This window comes from Toxorhynchites rutilus, chromosome 3 (genome assembly GCF_029784135.1).
Source record: "Toxorhynchites rutilus septentrionalis strain SRP chromosome 3, ASM2978413v1, whole genome shotgun sequence".
In the NCBI taxonomy this organism is placed as follows: domain Eukaryota; kingdom Metazoa; phylum Arthropoda; class Insecta; order Diptera; family Culicidae; genus Toxorhynchites; species Toxorhynchites rutilus.
In genome coordinates this window covers 209,361,130-209,382,944 of record NC_073746.1, presented here as the reverse complement: position 1 = coordinate 209,382,944, position 21,815 = coordinate 209,361,130, and the positions used below count along the sequence as shown (strand labels likewise).

At 37.1% G+C, this 21,815-nt stretch overlaps 1 protein-coding gene across 9 annotated transcripts in view; it reads left to right on the top strand.

Moving 5' to 3' along the window:
* LOC129775136 (amyloid-beta-like protein) overlaps positions 1-21,815 on the top strand; it is a 181,248-nt gene that overhangs the window by 103,036 nt on the left and 56,397 nt on the right. For 7 of the 9 annotated variants that reach the window (XM_055779455.1, XM_055779462.1, XM_055779461.1 and 4 more), the window contains exons 4-5: positions 14,154-14,292; positions 14,631-14,852. In XM_055779455.1, coding sequence (XP_055635430.1) covers positions 14,154-14,292; positions 14,631-14,852 — 361 coding nt within the window. The remainder of the gene's footprint in view (positions 1-14,153; positions 14,293-14,630; positions 14,853-21,815) is intronic. The other 2 variants (XM_055779463.1, XM_055779460.1) reach the window with 1 other exon arrangement.

Here is a 21,815-nt window from a genome sequence, read left to right as displayed (position 1 = left end):
TTGATGACATTTGTACCGTTCGCCCCAAAGTATATTGAAATAGCCTCCAGGTATGCTACATTACTCGATGCGTTATTGTGAGTTCTGATATTCAATGTTAGTGTTTATTATATTTAATGAAAATTTTATAGCAAAAATATAAATATGACCATTATGTTGCAAGTGGTTTGTGCGGTGGTTGGTATCAGGTTGTCTCATTTCAAATACACTGGGTTTAGCATATGCTTTCTATATTTGTTTATTGCTTGCGTAATAAAACGCGGCATACCTGAAAATTTCATATGCGTTGCTCTCAAACGAGCAATTTCTACAACGGTGCTTTTCGTATGCGCAACTGATGTGCGACCAACTAGTCCCTCTATATATGAAAAATAATATTCCTGAAAATTTAATAAAAATAATTTTGAAGGCGATTTCCATTAACATTTCAAACTTATACATACAATAAACATTTGTTTTACGATAGAATCGATTTTTTTCATGAATATTAACCATTTTCAGAATCAATTTTGTAATGCGCAAATAGTGAATGGTTTTTGATAAAATCGGCATCATGTTCGTATTTTTTAACCTACTTCATAAAAAGTTTTTCCAATTTGCTTATTTGTTTGCATCAGCAATTCACTATTTTTCATCCATAGATTGCAAATTTTTTGGACACTCAGATTCCAAGATATCGTCACTGACCAACTTACCCCTATGACCAACTAGCCCTGCCCTACCCTAGCTTGTTCATGCTGTTAATAACATTGAGTATGTATGACAGGAATATCAAATAAATTTTAGTCAACTGCTCGTTCAATGTTTTGTAAATGGCTACCACTTCGGCCTTTTCAACATTATTAATATTTTTCACAGATTCAAAGTAGATTCGGAGTGGTTCATATATGTCAAGCACTCTTCGCACCACTGCTTCCAGTGAAGGCCATCTAGTCGCGCATAGATTTCCTGAATCTCATCATACTACCCAGTTTGCAAGGGACTGCAGCTAAGATAGCTATTGGTTTGCTCAACTTCATCTGGAATATGCTTACACGCATACGAAGAGCATTAGGCAAAACTATAGCAAAAGCGATGAACAACCTCTTCGAGACAAAGCGCCAAATGAGTTGCCTGGTGAAGTCATGTTCCTTGCTCCATCAGCCCCGTAAAGGGCCTGGCCGGGTAAGGGAGTTAAAAGTGCCCCCAAACCTAACCATTAGCTGTATGGCAAATATTGTATAGGATATTAAATAAGAAATTTTGGCGGTTTATTTGTACCCCTATGTGGTTCAACGTAGGATCTATAGTGAAAAACGTACTTTTTCGTTTATTTCACGTCATCCTCAAAAGCTTCTACATAAAAATTTGACAAAAAAAATACTGAATATGCATCTTACTACGGTGTATCAAGAAAAATTATAAAAAAAATTTTTTATCAGAAATTGAAGTACTAAAAAAAATATTGAAATTTTGAAAATTTTTTTTGGGATTTACAGATTCAGTACTACTCTAACTCATATTTGAATGTGTTCCGACAGCTTTCCTAGATATGTGTGATTTTTTGAGTGTTGCGCGGTACAAAAATTTTTTTTGTTATATTTACAAAGGGTCTGGCTGGGTAAGGGAGTAAAAAGTGCCCTCAACCCGAATCATCAGCTGTATGGAAAATATTGTATAGAGTACTAAATGAAACATTTTGGCAGTAGTACCATATATTTGAGTCATTATTTTGTACACCATAGGATCTATGGTGAAAAATGCACCTTTGAGACAAAAATATGGAAAAAATACTGAAACTACATCTTACTAGGGTGTATGGAGGCGATCAATATTTTGAAACAATTGCTTCATCAAAAAAGAAAATATTAAAAATTTTAAATTAATTTTTATTTTAATTTAAATTTTTTTTTATTGTTAGATTCAGTACTACTCTTGTTTGTATTCAAATCTCTTCCTATGTCTATTTTGAGTATATGTGATTTTTTTTCAGAATTTTTAGAGTGTTTCTCGCGGTACAAAAAATATATATTTTCAGGCATTTCGAAATTTTGAAAAAAATTAAATTACTTCGACACTCACTTTTACTCTGACTTTTTTTAAAATGCATTCGTATGTGTTGTTTTTTCCACATGTAGCGTAATTTTTTCTTGAAGTTTTAAGAGGATTGCGCGAAAAAAAAATTTTTTTGGTCTTTGGGCATTTTTAGTTTATTTTGAATTTAGAGACCCATTACTGCTCTGATATTTATTTAAATTTTGTTTTTTATGTGTCTAAATTTTGTCGATATATTTAGAGCATTGCGCTGTACCATTTTTTTTTTCTCATATGTTGAAATATATGAGATTATCTTTACATCTGATTTAGAAGGTTTACCAAATTCATAGGAGTCAGCAGTACGATAGAGCTCTGTTAGAAAAAATAAAGTCCTTGTGGAAAGATAATTCGGATTAATGAGAAGAACACCTAAAAATATCCAAATTATTTTTTTTTATTTTAATCTTACAATTGAGGGGCTTAGAATGAAAGGGGTGTAAGTGATTTGATCGATTTCTCTACATCGACTCTCTCTTGTGGTCATAGCTTGGCTGCAAATAAATTCCCAACTGTATTTGACAATGTGAAAGATAGGACAGCACCTCATCTATCGGATTTTATAGTAAACTTAAATTGGAACGTTTTTGCAATTGAGTTGTGAACTAAAGAAAAAGTTGATGAAGGGAAAATTATGTTTGTGTCTCGCAATGCCCTTAAAAATTCAGGAAAAAATTGCACCACATGTAGAAAAAAAGACACATTTACGAACACATTTAAATAAAAATTAGAACAGAAGCGGGTTATATTTTATATTTTTTCCAAAATTTCGAAAAGCCAGAAAATATATTAAATTTTTATGTACCGCATATTTAATTTTTTTTATTATTACATTTTTGATGAAAAAATTGTTTGAAGATATTTATCGATACACCTTAGTAAGGTGTACTTTTAGTATTTTTTTTCCATATTTTTGTCTCAAAGCTTGAATGAAAAAAAAGCTTGAATGAAATTCTCCCTGATTGAAAAATCAGGGAGAATGAAAAAAAAAATCAGGGAAAATCAGGATAGCTCATTTTGGGTTGTCCGGAAAGTTCGTACCCATTTTTAAGAAAACAATATTTTTTTTGAATTTTATATGCACAGTGTGGTTTTGCAATCAATTCAGGAAGTTCTGAAATCTTTCAGGTAGCCTAACAATTCTAAACATTATCTAATTATGGAAGCTAATTTGTCCAGTTGCGAGCATTATTTGTGGGTATGTATCGGCTGGTTGCTTGGTAGAAGCTCACAGTACAGAATTCCTCTCCGATACCACCTGAACCAGATCATAATTTTTTTTTCAGGTGAAGACCGGGTCAGTCGGATTGTCGTTTTCATCACCCGCAACGATTTGCTTTTAAAAAAACCGATGCATAGATGAAACGCACAAGTCGTAACGTCGTGTCTCACGGATCATTCTTGCAACTTCTTGCTTTACGAACAATTTAATATATATTCTTCAAGAAATAAATCACTTTTTAATAATAATTACAGTTTAATAAAAAAAGATGCTTACACGTTCTTACTTATAAAATTCTTGTACATCGATTGTCATACTTGGATGTTATTTGCTGCGAACATGTAATGAAACCTGTATCGTTTTTATTTAACTGTACATAATTTTTGAATGCTAATATTTCTTTCACGTTAACTTCAAAATTCAAAAAATGTCGACACTGTACCTTCGAAAATGCGAATAGATAAAGTATAATCGAAAGGAAGAGTAAGCATTATATAAGCGCGGACCGGAAAGCTTTTTCATGTAGACTATTATGACAATTCTCATACACAACCAGCAAAACTCCTAGTATATTTATATGGATTTCTTTTCTGATTAAGCAAAAAGTAAAAAATCAGGAAAAATCAGGATCATTTTATAAAAATCAAGGAAAATTGAGTGTTTGTCAGGATATCGGGGAGCGCGCCAAAAAGTCTGGAAAATCCTGAAAAATCAGGAAGGTTGGCATCTCTGCTCAAAGCTATTGCGAATGGCGTGAAAAAACGGAAAATGAATTTTTCACCACAGATCCTATGGTGTACCATATAAGGACTCAAATATATGGTTCAACTGCCAAAATGTTTTATTTAGTACCCTATTCAATATTTTCCATACAGCTGATGATTTGGTTTGGGAGCACTTTTTACTCCCTTACCCAGCCAGACTCTTTGGAAATATAAAAAAAACATTTTGGTACCGCGCAAAACTGAAAAAAATCACACATATCTAGAAAAGCCGTAGGAACATATTTAAATATGAATTGGAGTAGTACTGAATCTCTAAATCCCAAAAAAATTTTTTTTCAAAATTTCAATATTTTTTTAGTGCTTCAATTTTTTTCAACAATTTTTCTTGATACTCCGTATTAAGATGCCCATTCAGTATTTTTTCAAATATTTATGTAGAAGCTTTTGAGGATGGCGTGAAATAAATGAAAAAGTACGTTTTTCACTATAGATCCTATGTTAAACCACTATATATCCTAAATAAACCGCCAAAATTTCTTATTTAATATCCTATACAATATTTGCCATACAGCTGGTGATTTGGTTTGGGGGCACTTTTTACTCCCTTTCCCGGGATTTTTGTCCCTCTTGAACAATGAAACCAACTCGTCATACAACATTCTAGAATCCGTTTCGGTAACCTGTAAAAGGTCATAGAAACAAATCATTCACGGAAAAATCTGGGCCAGGCGTGGAAGGTCTGGACTAGACAAAGGACAGTCTGGATAACTGGACGCTTTACAAAAATCTGGAAGATTCCAGACAAATCTGGAAGTCTGGCAACCATGACTTCGGCTATACAAATATATGCAAATATATGCAAGTCGAAGCGAAGCGACTTGGGGTAGAGTCGATTTTCATGTTTTTTTTCCTTCGAAGATGTTGGGCCCTGCTACTTATAATTATCTTTCTTATTCGTTGACGCTTAAAAACTATGACCGTTATTTCCTCAACATAATTCTGTGCACAATCACAAGTGTACATTTAATCAAAAGATCAGAACTTGATTTATTTCGAAACCCTAAAATAAGAATTACTAAAGAAAGGTCATTGCATTCCGAATCGATTTTTCAATATTCCAAATATTCACCAACGACTGTTTCATTGGTTTGCAGAGACTATTTCCAACTCTCATCACGTAGAACTCTCTAGAATGTCTATACGTACCAACGTGGCCAAATTTAACCTGCTGTTGCGATGCTGCTGTTATATATAGAATTAACAGCTTTACAAACATATCGAACCGAACGAAAAGGGGATTAGCTCGGTTCGAAAACCAGCATCAGAGGGTGCAATAAATATACTCGCCTGAAAGGAACACCCTCGCATTCACCATCAGTCGATATCAAACAAACTTCCCATTCGCACTCCAATGTGCACCGAACTTTATAATATTGTGTTTTAAAATACGATAAAACGGTAGTACATGTATTGTGTTTATCATAAAACAATAAATTTATCAGATTCGCGCAGAGAATTTATGGCTTCCAATTGAGTTTTTCGCATGCAAAAATTGTTTGTTGGAAAGCATTCGCTGGCCCCAACCACCAGAAGAGGTTGATTGGCGGTTGCTTTGAAGCGAAACCTGAAACCACCGGAAGATACCAAACAGAATTAACCAGTTTGTATTATATTTTTGCGATTGCATTTCATTTCCGCATAATTGTTCCCATAAGCGTTTATCGTTTTGTTCAGTTGTGTTGCCGTGATTCATCGATGGGAACATTATTATATCAATTATCGCTATATGGAATTTTGTATATAATGATCCTAGAGGAGTGCATTTTTCATATCGAAAAATAGGACAAGGTATCAACATCTACACGTCATACCATTGCAAAAAAGAAGTTTATTGAGTTGGATTGTTGATGATGACAAGCTACTGCATAAAATGTCAATAGGTTAAGTATCGAAAAATGACATTTCAGTTAGCCACCATCGCATAGAGATGGTTAAAATGGTTCAATCACATACAGCGGCTGAACCTTTTTTTTCTCAACATCGTAAAATAAAACAGAATGCAGAAAATGTTTTCAAATTAGCGTGCTTCAATATGAAACTCAAACATGAACTTCATCGTTTGCTCTTAACCAATGAATGAAAAATGGTGTTGTTTATCTACCGTCGTAGCTCAAGTATAAATTATTTTTAAAAAAAACTTGTTTATATGGGGAAGGCATTGTGCCCCTCTTTACCCACCATAAAATCGGCCTATAGAATGTAACTATACGTTAATTCCACCTTAATTGCTTCCAATAAATATTCTAATCTGCATAAATTTCCGCAGCCGCCGTTACGTGCGTCGTGTCCTTCGTCAACTTTTGTGTGCGTGTTTCCTTCCGCCCAAATCGATATTCGCTTGAAGTTCGGCCCTTAAAATTCAATCTACCCAAATAGTATATGAAGGACGAGTATATCCTGGCTTCAACCAGCGTGGCGTTCTCGTTGAATACATATTCTGCGGGAGGGGGCGTAAATGAAACAAAGACAAAATAGTGCCGTCGCTGTCATGGGGAATTTAACTTGAAGCAACGAGCAAGTATTCACATAGCGCAGTCGGATGACTCTAATTTAATAATCTTCCCTCGTGCCTGTTTCGTGAAATCGTCCCATAATTGGTTCGCTTCCGTGTAAATTATGCGCCTTACTACCTTGTTAGACAACAAAAAGAAGTTTGAAATTACTGAACCCAGAATCGACAGTAGCAGTCAAACGAACTTTCACGATTTTCCCAATACTGTGTCGTGAGATAATTTACATAGGAACAAATTCTATAACCATTTTTGTTTTTCTAAATGTTGTACGAAACACTCCGTGAATGTTTCCCAGGGAGACTCTAAATAGGCTCGCACGATATTTTGAATAAATATAAATTTCTTGGATGGAAACGAAATATTTGAGATTCGTAGAAAATTTGAGACGAATAGAATTATTTCTTGATAGAGATTAGGAGCTGGCACTTGGTTTCAGTGGAGGTGATATCGCATAACATCAAAATTTACTAACTAAAAGAGTGTTCACTGTTCACAATCATTAGATGATTTTTAAATACATTTTTTGGCAAAGCTATGACACTTGTTGGCATAGGAATACAGTGATAGACATTCGTTTAGCCGCACTTGAAAAAAGACTTGAAACACTTACAAAACAACTAGGAATATTATTTTATCGGGATACTTATTTGCTGTAGTAGTAGTATATTTAAGTCAATTTTATTGAAAGGACGTGCATCACAATCACACACACACACACACACACAAGGCGGCATCGGTGGATATAAACATTCAAACGTGGTTTTTTCCCGAGACATACGTTTAGCCGCAGGGCATAAAAATCGAGTTTTCGCATAATCACCAAGCCTTTATCTGTGTTTTTTGAAAAAGTACTTGGGAATGTTCAATTTACAAGATAAATATTAGATGTGCAACGTAAGAAGTTGGTCAGATTAGTGATTTACGTAGAATTTAAAGGAATGGCGAAAGGTATTCTATTGACGGAAGAGGGGCGGAAAATAATAAAGATATTCAGTGAACAAAAGTTTTCTAATCGCTCGATCGTAAAAAAACTGGTCTATCTGAGAAAGTGGTACGGAATTTCTTTAAATAGTGCCAGAAATATGGGTTATAACGACCAACAAATGGGAACACCAAAGTTACTTTGCGTCTTAAAAGTCGTTTTGCTCATACATTAAGGCAGAATCGGTTGTTCCAGTAACGATGAGGCATATTGTGCGCATCTTGAATGAGTCACCAAACATCCTGTGGAAGAAACTTCAAGGAAAGCCGAAACTGACCGCCACCCATAAGCTGAACCATCTCATTTTCGCCCGGCAATACATGGAATGGAAACTAGAATGGAGAAATGTTGTATTTTCCGGCGAAAAAAGTTCAATTTGGATGGTCCGGACTGTTACAGTTGCTATTGGTACAAATTAAGTCAACGGCATGTCGTGAGATCGAAGCGAAACTTTGGGGGCGGAAGTTTGACAGTGTGGGGAGCCATTTCCTATCACAGCAAGCTTTCCATTTGTTTCATTTTCACCCGAATGAACTCCGAAAAGTATCTTCAATTACTGGAGGACGTTTTGATTGGCCATATTGAGAATAACGCTACCGAGGATGTCGTTTTTTCAGCAGGATTATGCATAGATCCACGTTTCCAAGCAATCGGAAGCGTGGTTTGCCGAGAAGGACATTCCGCTTCTTGAATGACCGCTGGCAGTCGATTGCAATCACATAGAGAACCTATGGAGAACCTTGGCCGAGATGGTCTATGCAAACGGATGACAATTTGACAACATTTCCAGTCTCAAGGCAGTAATATAGGAGTGTTGGGCTATAATCAATATGGCAACACTTTCAAAGCTGTCTGACTCGATGTCAAATCGAGTTTTCAAAGTGTACTGTACAAAGAATTGACTTATTTTTAAAAATATTGAGGAAAAATAGGGTGCGGCTAAACGAATGTCTACCACTGCAGACATAGTCAGAGGCAAAGGCAACCTAAATCATTTCCACACAGGCGACGAAGGTAGAAATGTGTTGCAATCATTGCAGAACTGTCCAATGTAAATTCATAATAGATATACGGAAAGGTTTAAGAATATTTATTTTTTCAACTTCAATACCATAACCGTATGCTCGCACCTTATGCTTAACTCTCATTGTAAGGTTCTATACAAACATTGCAGCTTCTTCTGTACGTAAACTCACTTTTCTTCGTGTCTTCCTCAGATTTGACCTCCTCGGGATGCTTTCGTAATGCCTACTTCATAATATTATGTAACATTTCTCGATGTTCTGGTGCGTTGGGAGGAGTGGGGGGCTGTGTTCATGTCCTTAGGTACGAAATTGACCCCGTTGACTTCGTACCATTTGTTTGAATAGTGGCACGAAGCAAGATCCGGCCAGAAAATAGTAGAGCCCTCGTGTTGCTTCAACAGAGGAAGCAGATGCTTCTGCAGACGCTCCTTGTGGTAGATCTGTCCGCTTACAGTCCCGGTAGTCACGAACGGCGCACTCCAATTGCCATATGAGCAAATCGCTTGCCAAATTATGTATCTCTCAGCAATTTTTGAAAGTTTTTGCTTCCTTACTTCCTCCGTAACATCAAACTTGTGCTTTCAATTTCAATTCCTCAATTTTATGTCAACGATTTTCAATAAGTCGCTTCGCCACAGTGTTTTCCTGAAGCTATGGAAGACAGCTTCTATCTGCCCGATATTTAAAACAGATTCGAATCATCTCGTGGAAAATCACCCTGGTATCTTCATTTTGTGTTGCCTGGCGAAAGTGCTAGAAGAATTAGTGCACAACGTTCTCTATTCAGTATCTCGAACAACTATCTTCGAATTTCAACATGTGTTCGGAAAGAAGCGGTCAACCACAATAAACCTAATGGCGTTCACCAGCTTTATATCATCCGAAATTGAGAAAAAGCAACGAGTAGACGCCATTTATTTCGATTTTTCGAAAACGTTCGACAAATTATTGCAAAAATGTTGCGTTGAGAACGGTATGGAGCTAAATGTGAAAAAGTGTAAGTCTATCGCATTTTCTCGCAACAATCACGAATCGAATTCATGTATTCGATCGGGTCCGTACCCCTGGAGTGTGTTCTTTCCATCCGCGATCTCGGTGTGACCATCGACAAAAAGCTTCGATTCAACGAACCCATCAACGTAACCACCGCAAAAGCGTTCTCAACCCTAGGATTTGTTCGACGTAGTACCAGCAACTTCCAGGATATTTACGCCATGAAGACACAATACTGCTCATCAGTTCGTAGTATCTTGGAGTATGCGGTATGTGTGTGGGCTCCATTTAACACAACCCAAACAATCCGAATGGAGAGAGTGCAACGCAGCTTCATTCGTTACGCCCTTAGCTCATTACCGTGGTCTGAGCCAACGAACATGCCCGATTATGAAAGCCGCTGTAGACTTATCGCTCTCGCAACGCTTGCCTCCAGACGATCCAATCTACAACGGGTTTTTGTCTTTGATTTCGGGAAACATCGACTGTCCATCATTGTTGTCCAGTGCTTCGTTTTATGCACCTTCCCGTCAACTTCGTGAACGTGACTTACTGTTCATTAGACGACATAGAACCTTTTATGATCTTAATAACCCGTTGGATGTTTGTCTTCGTTTGTTCAATAGTGTTTGTGCAGTGTTTGAATTTGACATGTCTAGAAATGTATTTGAAAATAGGATTAAGACTTATTAGGTTGAGATCAGTCTGTGGAATCGTTTTCTAACATTCGAGATGTTGCAAATAAATAAGTAGTATAATAATAAGTAAATTAATACAAAAGCTACAGTGTAAGGAAAACCCCTTTTAAATTACTGCAACTCGTGATATAATCAACATAATCTGTTCTGAATGTAAACTAAAAATTTATCTTACATATAAAAGCTACTACTCAGATGTGCTAATCTCCCGTTGAACTAATGCTGTCTTAGCGAAAACCGCTAGACGAAACATTATTTTAATATTCTTAGGAAGCCGATTCCAAATTGCCATTCCCCTTACAAAAAAAAATTATTGGAGGTTGTGTCCAAGATACGACCGCATTGTTGACGTAGAACTACACTGTTATTTTATATTAGGCTGTCAAAAAAGTCCTGCGGTATTTCCGCGAGGTGTCGTTGTAAGCGCGTAGTTCTAGTTGTATTCATTGTATCGAGTCATACTATAGCTTGTTGGAAAGGTATTTTTGCGCACTATAATATAGTCCTTGACAGTGTTTTGTTTGGTTAAGTCGTTCGTGAGTTATAGTGTTGCAAATATGGAGCAAAATAAAGAGAAAATCCGACATATTTTACAGTACTACTATGACAAAGGCAAAAATGCATCTCAAGCTGCCAATAAAATTTGTGCAGTTTATGGACCCGATACAGTTTCCATTTCCACCGCACAACGATGGTTTCAACGTTTTCGTTCTGGTGTAGAGGTCGTCGAAGATGCGCCACGCTCCGGAAGGCCTGTCGTCGAAAATTGCGACAAAATCGCTGAATGAGCCGAGAAAGACCGGCATAGTAGCAGCCGTAGCATCGGCCAAGAGCTGGGGATTAGTCATCAAACCGTTATTAACCATTTGAAGAAGAATTCTTTCACAAGTGTGTATATGTATGACCATTATATTTAGCGAATAACTATACGAAAGTCAAACATTTATATTTTGCTTTTGAACGTATGAATCTAACGACGAATATATCGACGAATAGTTAATACATGGATCCGTTCAATTCAGTTACAAAAGGGACTGAAATCAAATAAGAATAGTCCGGTAATGATCTGATGCATTATATGCAATAAATATTCCACGCCACTAACATTAATTTATACATTTCATTCAACAATATTGTAGAATATGAAAAAAGGCACTAGTTACTCCTATACTCGCGTCGGTGTGTCAGACCGAAAGTGTTAAAAAAGTGGCACACATCCCCTTTGTACCAACACATTCGATACGCTAAACGATGAAGAACGACGAATAATGAAGCTAGAGAGAATCGCAAAGTCGTAGTGTTGATATTTTCCGAGAAATGAACGAATTATTGATTTCTCGGTCTGACAGACCAATGCACGAGTATAGGAGTGTTACAAATGGTGTAATATGAATGCGTTTACAATTCACGTTGGGCCTGATTCTCGAATACACTTCACGGTGGAAACGAAATAAACGGCCCGCCATTGAACTACGTTTTACGATTTAGTGAAGTGTCGAAGATAATAATGAGTTTTCAGGCAGAATGAGCACTTTTCAAATAAAAAATAATTAATGAAAATTAGCTTCTTCGAATCAAACTGGTATTCAATGTGAGTGGAAAACTTTGTTTTCTTCATGTGATATAATAATCTCATATAAAAATTTCATCTGAAGATAATTTGATATTATAATGATAAGTTTAGTGGGAAACTATTCTCGTATCCAGATGTCGACACCGTACCGTTGTCATCGCGGATACGTTTCATTCCGTTTCCACCGTGAAGTGTATTCGAAGTGTATTCGAGAATCAGGCCCGTTATTTCTGTTGGTCTGCCTATTCGAAATCGTTATTGCTCATCTCATTACAATTACTCATTACTCTCTCTTTCGAATCGATCGAAATACAGAATAGACACCTTTAATTTTTTTATGTGATTGTGAATAAGTTTGTTTATCTCATCTGTTTATTTTTATTAGTGCTTCAGCTGTAACAGTTGTTGTATATTACACAGTAGCCATTTAGGCGTAAGAGTATTCTTATTTTATCGATACATATGTTGTAAATTACACAATGTCGCTTTTTATGACGTAAGAGTATTTCTATTGTTCACAGTTGTTCACAGCGAGACTGTTGATATGAGACTTCATTGTTTCTAACTAATATTTGTTGATTTTTGGGGGTCTTTGTAGCCTTGGTTGCATGTTCGCTACCAAGCGAACGATTATGAACTAAAAACTCCGATTTTTTACTGCTATTCCACCATATGAATTCAATTTCTTTTTCTTATAGATTTAAACCATTGAAATCATAAGTTTCAAAAACAATATAGTTTAAAAAATTTTAGAAGTACATTCTAAGAGCTGTTACAAAAGTGGTAACAATGGTTAATAGCTATGGGTAAGCGTGAATAACGACAGACGTTGTTGTGTCACTATTACCGGAATATCTACCCTATGTGGATGCAGTTAAATTTGAAATGACTAATTACAAAGGATTATTGGAAAATACAAATGTTGAGGAAATTCCACGACAATTATGAAAGGTTGATTTTGAAACTCACTTCTGGAAACAGTTGCATTTATTTTATATGTTTCGGGTATTTTAGAGTTCTCAAGTTCGCTCTTAGTATATTTTCGTAAAAAAAAAATCCAGTACTTATAACACAAACGCAAGTGTACTCATGAATACAAATTTCCTCTATGTGACATTGAAGGGAAAGAAGATGACACACGTTTTCTGGAAATAGTTCGTTAAAAAAAACCTTACGCTCCTGCCAAGAATAGCGGCCTCCGGTTCGGTCTTTCACGAGCCAGTGAGTAAATTCACTTAATTTCACGCTTGCTAAATAGATAAGGCTCAGCGCTTTTCACGTGGCAAGCATCCGTTGCGTTTGTTTCCAGCCTGTCGCTCGTCCTGAAACTGTGAAAGGTGGAACCTGGTGTGATACTCTTTCATATCTCAGCGTGGGGGGGTTGGGGATTCACGGAAAATCATTAACTCTACCTACGCTCTCGTTCCTTTTGGCACTCGAGAGTTTGAAATAGTTGTGACATCGTTGTCATCCGAAAGCTCTGGCTTCACACAATGATTTGAAACCGAGCGCTGTATGCTCTGGCGTGGAGAGAAGGACGGTGAAGGACAACATAATGTCAGCAGACAAATGAAACTTTGCGTTGTAATCCTGGTACCGAGTACGATGAGTACGATGTGACTCTAATATGTTATTCTCGGTGACGTTCGGCAACACGTTTTGCAATGAATGTGGTATCACGAATTATGAATTTCAAATTTGGATCATAATTACTGACCAACAAAGTTCGGCACGTCGCTATTGAACCTTCTATAGTTCACGAAAACCAATTATTTTCCATCATTGAGCGTAGCAACGAAAACAAGTCCAGGATGGCACAAAGATTCCGTACCGTACCTGTTAATTTTGTCTCCAGAGTTTAATACTCCTGAGAAACCGTGCCTGAGATACCCATTTGATTTTAGCACTCATTGAGAATTTTTGGCGAGAAACCTCGCCACCTTTCTTATGGGGGCCGTATTATTGCACGAGAAAAGACAAAGTATTGAAGAGAGGGAGTAAATATTAACGAAAAAATCGTTCCTATTTTCCCGTGTGCTGCGCATAAGAGACGATGATTTATTTAAGGATTTAATATCAATATAATGAGCAATTTTCCCGAGACAGCAGAATGACACTGTGCTTCTTCGTGATACGTGTTGTGGTTGATAATGCACTGCGCAAATATGATTCTATAAGCGAACAGTCTTTCTGGATATTTTGATGCAAGAAGAAAATCACGGGACTCTCCCTATTTCACATTATGATAAAATTAACAATATTAATTCGATTCATTGCTTGTTCTTTCAGGTGTACCCTGGTCGGGACATAACAAACATCGTTGAGTCGTCTCACTATCAGAAGATTGGTGGATGGTGTCGGCAAGGTGTACTGAACGCAGCAAAATGCAAAGGAGCCCAGCGATGGATAAAACCATTCAGATGTTTGGGTAAGTTTCTGTTAATTTTTCTTCGTCTTCTTTTTCTTGTGTTTCTTAGATGGCGCTAACGATCTGAGAGAGACTTTGTCCTTTTAATATAGTATAGGAGTTGTGTTGAACTGATTTGGTGTGGAATTGCTCACAATGCACATGATATCCATAAACTATTTATGTACACATAAACATTATAATTCCAAAAAAATGTGAACCAAATACTTAATAGCTAATCACAAGTTAATCGACCCAAATCTTTAGATACACGGTCGTGCATTGCTTTCCGAAGGTTTATCCACCCTGATCCTACATATCTAACACTATGCTCCCCCACTTTTTTCTCTTGCTTCCAGAAGGTCCTTTCCAGTCGGATGCGCTACTAGTGCCAGAGGGTTGCCTGTTTGACCACATCCACAATGCGTCGCGATGCTGGCCGTTCATCAGGTGGAATCAGACCGGTGCCGCCGCCTGCCAGGAGCGAAATATGCAAATGCGTAGTTTCGCAATGCTGCTACCATGTGGAATCTCTCTGTTCTCCGGTGTCGAATTCGTTTGCTGCCCGAAACACTTCAAAGGTAAGTGAGTTTTTTGCCACCACCACCATCATCATCACAGCACGCGTGTCGATGGGGTGTACATCGACCGGACTGATCAATGTGTCATAATTGAGAAGGTATGAATGGTAACCGAGTCCTACCGTCTGGTATGATAGAGGAGGCCGTATGTCATGATACAGTCTGCACCTGCAACTATCTAACGACTATGATGATGATTGCAGGTACTCGTCGATGAATTGAAATCTCGGATGTGGTTAACACGTATGTGACTCCGATTGAGATTGATCGTGACAGAGTGTTTCGATCTGCAACAAGATATATTTGCATAATGTTGTATGAGTGCGGCAGTTCGGAAAATTCACTCTTCCAAGCCTCAGCAGCTTATGAAAAATGCGACATAAATCTTTTGGTCCTCTTTCGCTTTTCACGCTAGCTATCCGGTGCGGTATATTTTCAGACAATTTAAATGTTATTGTTACGCAAATCGTAAAATGCTCTGCAAAATCTACTATCCTGTGTAGAGCACGTTTGGTGGTCAAGCAACAGTGGCGTGCATTTTGTAAACTACTTCTCTACATGAATCATATGGAACGAATAATACAACTTGTAACTATAGCAGTACACGATTAAAAGCCATTTTTTAAAGTAATGGTATTGGTTATGGCAGAAATTTAAGTGGAATGAATGGATTTCAAACATGTAAAACATGTAAACATGTGATTGTGGCGATGGCTACCACGACATCGAGCATGTTGTCTGGTCGTGTATCCGGTTCCATGCTGCTCGCTCTCAGCTCTCTAGAGCACTGAGAGCACAAGGCAGACAATCGGATATCCCCGTCCGGGATATCTTAGGTAGCCGGGATCCTGATCTTCTGCTTCATCTATATCTGTTCCTCAGAAACGCCGATGTCAACGTTTAATGATGTTTCCTTCGTTGTGTCCCCGTTTCATATCCCTCCTATCCGATCGATAAACTTTTACTTAGTCGCGGCAATACATACACACACTCTTTACAGATGCACGGGCCGAAGGTTGTGCAGTCCACTGATTATTCAACAAGAGCCAAAGGTTGTACCGCTCATGACAACTTTACACGAGCTGATGATTGCGCCGCCATTCTATCCTGGATTCCTCGAGTCGAGAAAGACGCACCACGCTAGATATGGGGTACAGACTAGGGGGCGTTGCTGAGTAATGGTCAGCTGCATCCCAATAGGAAGTATCCCGTGTCGGGCACACGTACAGAGCATCGAAGACTGCGACATACCAATTATGAGAACACTTGTAATACTAACCTCGAGTCAACCGCGAGTAATCGGTTACATATTACTAACATAGTCTAAGCAAACATTGTCAAAATATTGAACTCTCGGCCCCGTTAGGCTGACGCCATATGAGCCTTAATAAAATATATATTTTGGATAAAAAAAAAATGTAAAACTAGCCGCTTTATATTTAAAATTTATGATCAAATGGAAATTAATCGGGACAAATGACTTTTTAAACACCAACAATTCAAGTATTTTGATCTTTCCAAGAATTCTGTATAACTGATAATACGTTTGTTACGTCGTTTTTTACCACATCATCAAGGATATCCCAAAATTAAATTCAAATCTGAATTTTCAGATGCCTCCAGGGTAGGAACGGTAGTGAACGAGCAATTTCTTTACCGCAACCTTCTACCCTCATTTTCCGCATCGATCCATCGAAATTTTCGTAGAAGATATTGTCTGAAGGTATTCTGTTTTTGATCAAGTATAATTTTCCCCAGAACAATTCATGACATAAAATTTCCGTGTTTCATGGTTGGTTGTATGTATCTGTCCTTCGATATTTCTCCGGTAAACTCCTAGACACCGTTTCATGTTTCATATTGAAAATGTCGATCCATGCGACCAGACAACACGCGCCCAGAACTCCAGTGGCACATTTATGCATTCCTCGTAAAGGTCAGTTAGTTTTCTTGTTGACCTCGCTGATAAATTATCGCTTTTCGAACTTCCACTTTGGCTGTTTGAACGATATCTCTAGACCAGGGTTCCCAAAGTGGTCGATATCGATCCCCTGGGGTCGATTTCGGTTTTCCAGGGGTCGACAGAAAGGAAAATTGATTTTGGGGGTCGACGGGGTCTGGATATCGACCCCTATAAAATAACACAAATTCATGTTTGAAATATTCCATATGCTCCATATTTCCAAGTTTCCTGAAATAATTGAAAAACAATTTTTTGTTATGTCATGCACATAGATGACCAAGCATTTTGTAAATTCTTTTTTAATCACTTTATTCCAGTTCACTTCATTTAGCTATGTAAATACCCTGTAATCTCTTCAATCAAATTAGAAGTTGAGTACATTATCATTTAAGCTCCCACGTATTTCAGCATATGAAATTGTAACCAAGGGACAAGCTTTTTTTTATCCCATTTATTTATTTATTAGACTCATAGCATTTTTTAAATGTAACAGAGCCGGGTTTTAATCGCGTACATGTACATATGTTTATGTTTCTATAAATTGTAAATTACACAGTAGTTAGTAGAAGCCATTTAGGCGTTAAGTTTTCTGCTCCATTAGATTATGGTAAATTACACCGTAGTAGCCATTTAGGCGAAAGGGTATTTTTTCTGTTCTTCTATTGTTCAGCAGACCGGACAGCGGAGACAATTGATATTGACCATTGTTGGGTTATTAATAGAACAGCAGCCCGATGTTTCTTGCAGAGCAGAGCAGTTGTATGGATGAATCGATCATTGTTCCACCGTGGTGATGGTGAAAGATGGTCAATTGGGGCCCTGAGTTTGAACTCACGATCGATCGCTTGGTAAACGAACGCGTAACCAAGTGGCTACGAAGACCCCCTAGGGACAAGCTTGTTATACATTAAAATATCAGGAGCATGTTTGGACATGACCTTGATGATAACTTCCTTCGTGTTAAATCGCGTATATGTTTAAAATACAGAGAACGTTACGCTAACCACCACATTGTCACATTTGATCCTGTAAAATTTTCTGAAATAATCTGTATATCTGTATTCTTAGCAAAAAAATCTGTATCAAAAAACTAACGGGAAAAATGGAAAGAAAGATTTTTTTTCATTTTGAAATTCTTGCTCTTATTTATAGTTTGCTTTCAAAATAGAGTCCATAATTGTGCAAGCCAACCGATTCCAGAATTTTGTTTTGTTGGCACTGTGAAGCGAGAATATTCACTCAACACGCGCTGATGAATGTGGAATTATCAAAAAGTATCCCAAAAACATCCATAGCATGAATGGAGAAGTGAGGTGACATTTCATATACATTTTTCTAAATCAAGGTACATATCTCCATGACTCAACGATAAAAAACTATAAGTGGGTTATATCTTTGATATAACCGCAAAGGTGACGTAGGACTAACGTTGACTTAGCAATAAATAAGTAACAAGCATATAAATCTTAGACATTTCATCTCTTAGACATACCACTTCATTTAGCCGGAAAAGAATTATTAAGAATTATTAAGTGGGAATCGATTCCTCCTCGGAAATACCCAGCGCAAATAGTACCCACTCACCAAGCCCCGACAGTTGGAATCATCGTTGTTCCGGTGCAGGATTATTAACACTTGAGAAGGAATGGATTCCTCCTCGGAATTACACAGCAAGAATAAGGCCTCTTTCCAACAATTCCAACTTCCCAATAATGACGATCGATTGCAGTATTCGTAGACAAATATTGATATGTAATATAATATCCACTACAACATATATCGTGTTCTTCACTTTCAAATTTATAGTCAATGGCACCCATAAACATCGAATTATCATCGATACCTCAGTTTTCGCTAAATGCTCCATTAGGTCCGACTGCAGAGGAGAAATAGAATTGAAAAACGACAAACGGAAGAAGAGGGTTGTTGGAGGTTGAAAGGAGATTGGCAGAAAACTTCTGCATTTTATCTTTCGAATAATGTGATTATCATACCACTTCGTTCTGCCAGAAAGAGATCATTAATGCTCAAAGGAGGAATGTAGTCCTCCGAGGAAATACCCTGCGCAAATTAGAATCGACTATCGATTGCGACATTCGTACACAAATAATTTTATAACGCAGCAAAGTGATTTCTTCGATATAGTGAAATATCCACTATCACAAAGTTCGTATTCGTCATTATTCGTCAACTATTTTCGCTAAATGCTTCTTTCAGTTCGGCCTGGAAAAACTTTTTTGGTGTCCCTGAAAAGGGCCGTTGATTATATGCTAATGTAATAGCACGCTCTCCTCGGATACGATGGGCCAGCTGGATGTCCTTGCGCATGATGTGACGCGTTTTGCGTGGCTTAGCACACAAATTGGTATCTTCGAACAGACCGACTAAATATGCCTCGCTTGCCTCCTGCAGTGCCATAACGGCGGAAAATTTTGGAAGCCCAAGTCGGTTTTGAAGTCTTGAGCAATTCCACGAACCAAACGCTGCAATGGTAGCTTGCAGATCAGCAATTCGGTCGACTTCTGAAAGCGACGAATTTCACACAAAGCTACGGTTCCCTGTCGGTAGAGATGCGGCTCCTTCACACCTCCTGCGGCGGGTGCGCTTTTCCGAGCTGCTCTTGAGGTGCCTCATCACCGGTAGATTTACGAGCGGTCTGCTTGGTCCCAATGAAACGAGTCCTCACGGTACCAGAGTAAAGGTAGAAATGAACGAAAGCAAGGGAAGCGTCATGTTTTATACCCATCCGTTCGGTTCAACTGCAGAAGAGAAATGAAATTGAAAAAGAAGACCATAATGCATAGGCGTCTGAGTGCGACCGTCCTCATCTCACATCGCCGCATCAACTGAATGGATTTCCAGAGTGTATGCGAGTTTATATATGGTTTCAATAACCTGTTTTCTAAGCAATTTTGAAGCTATTGAAACAAGTTTTCGGGTCTATAATTAACAATCATATAACTCATGGACATTTTGTTCTTCGAATGAAATGATTATCATACCACTCCGTTCAGCCGAAAAAGAGGTATTAACGTTCAAATCCTTGCAGTCCAGCGTCACTCTTTCGTTTTCGACACTTTGAACTTATACCCCGGTACAGAAATGAAAGACGTAGTCCTATGTCAAAAACAAATTCTATTAGTAAGAAGGAAGACAGAGAAAATGAACTGTAATTAATAACATTGAAATTTGAATTTGAAAAAATATCTTTAAATTCTGTATCTTTTCAGAAAATCTTTAATTCTGTATCTGAAATTTGGCCTAAAATCTGTAAAATACAGAAGATTCTGTATATGTGGTAACCCTCAGAATGACTAATATCTTAGTAGATAATATTATTGCTGTACATTTAAAACCCCAAAACCCAGACGATGAATCTGCACAATATGAAAATAGAAAAGTACGAAAAGTACAAGATGAAAAATTCGGATGGTAAAAAAATGTGAACAGGTTCGTGCAAGATAATGTGTTTGAGCGTATGAGTCCTTCAGGCATGTTTCTCTGTATTTTAAGCATATATGCGATTTAACACGAAGGAAGTCATCATCAAATTCATGTCCAAACATGCTCCTGATATTTTACTGTATAACAAGCTTGTCTTTAGGTTGCAATTTCATATGCGTTCTGAAATACGTGAGAGCTTGAATGATAATGTACTCAACTTCTAATTTAATTCAAAAGATTACAAGGTGTTTACATTGCTAAATGAAGTGAACTGAATAAAGTCATTGAAAAAGAATCTACAAAATGCTTGGTCATGTGCACGACGTAACAAAAAAATCAATTATTTCAGGAAACTTGAAATGGGTCGGGAAAAGGGAAACAATTGAAGCAATTCTTTGAACACTCGATTATTTGCTCAGCTATATGAGAAAAACGACGAAATCTTTACTCGGCTACCGTTTTGTCTCATATTCCGAACAGTCTCAACTTCCGAACACTTCATTTTTAAATGTAAATTTACTACACTTTAATGTTATAAATAATTGAATAATGAAAGCCTTGACATTCTTCGGGTTATAGGCTACATTTTCACATCATTTACAGGTATCGATACAGCCTATAATTTACAATATTAAGCATTTGCAAAAAAGTGACAATCAAAACCAATGATAAAATGTTTACGTTAGCAACTTCCGTAAAAGACAATCACCATTATTTTTTCAGTTTTTGTGGGGTAAATGATTTTGGTTTGTCCAGTCGAAAATGTGATCATGGTTTGTCCATTGTTTTGAATGCTCTAGTTCAGCGCACCTGTGTCAAATTAGGTATTCAAATATTTCAAAACATATAAATAATATTGTCTTCTTCATGATTTACTGTAGTTATATAGTATATTTTCACGGATACACATGTTTTAAAGGATTATAAGATCCACATTCTGTTGGTGTTAATGCGCGCCTCACTTGAGCTAACTTTTAATCAACCAACAGATGATTATTTGGCACGTATTCAGACCATTTCTGGATTATAACAGTAATAAATATTGTAAATATCATTCTTGCACACCATTTTTATCAGATTTACATATCTAAACCATTAAATTAACGCATTTTAATGAACTCAATTCTGATCATGAGTTGTCCAATTCAATAATGTTGTTTTGTCCACATGATTTCTATGGCAACCGCTTGGAGCTCTGCAGTTTGTTTATCGTGTTCCTCGCGTATAGCAGAAGTAAAGTTTCTCTATGTTGAGTGTCTTGAGGAGAACACTTTTAAAATGCCCAAGAAAATGCAATATTCTGAAGAAAGCCTAAATTATGAATGGATCAATATGAAGACAGTAAACTCAAGCAATGATAAATGCAACATCTACTTGAGAATTCGATTGTTTTCATTCAAAAATGGTGATTTCTAAAGCCGGACAAAAAACGAACATTTTTTGGACAAACCATGATCAGAAGTGGTCAAACCATGATCATAATTCCTCTTTGAGGGAAATCGTTAAAAAACATAAAAATTTGAATAATTTCAACGCCTTATGGTAGTATTAGCAAC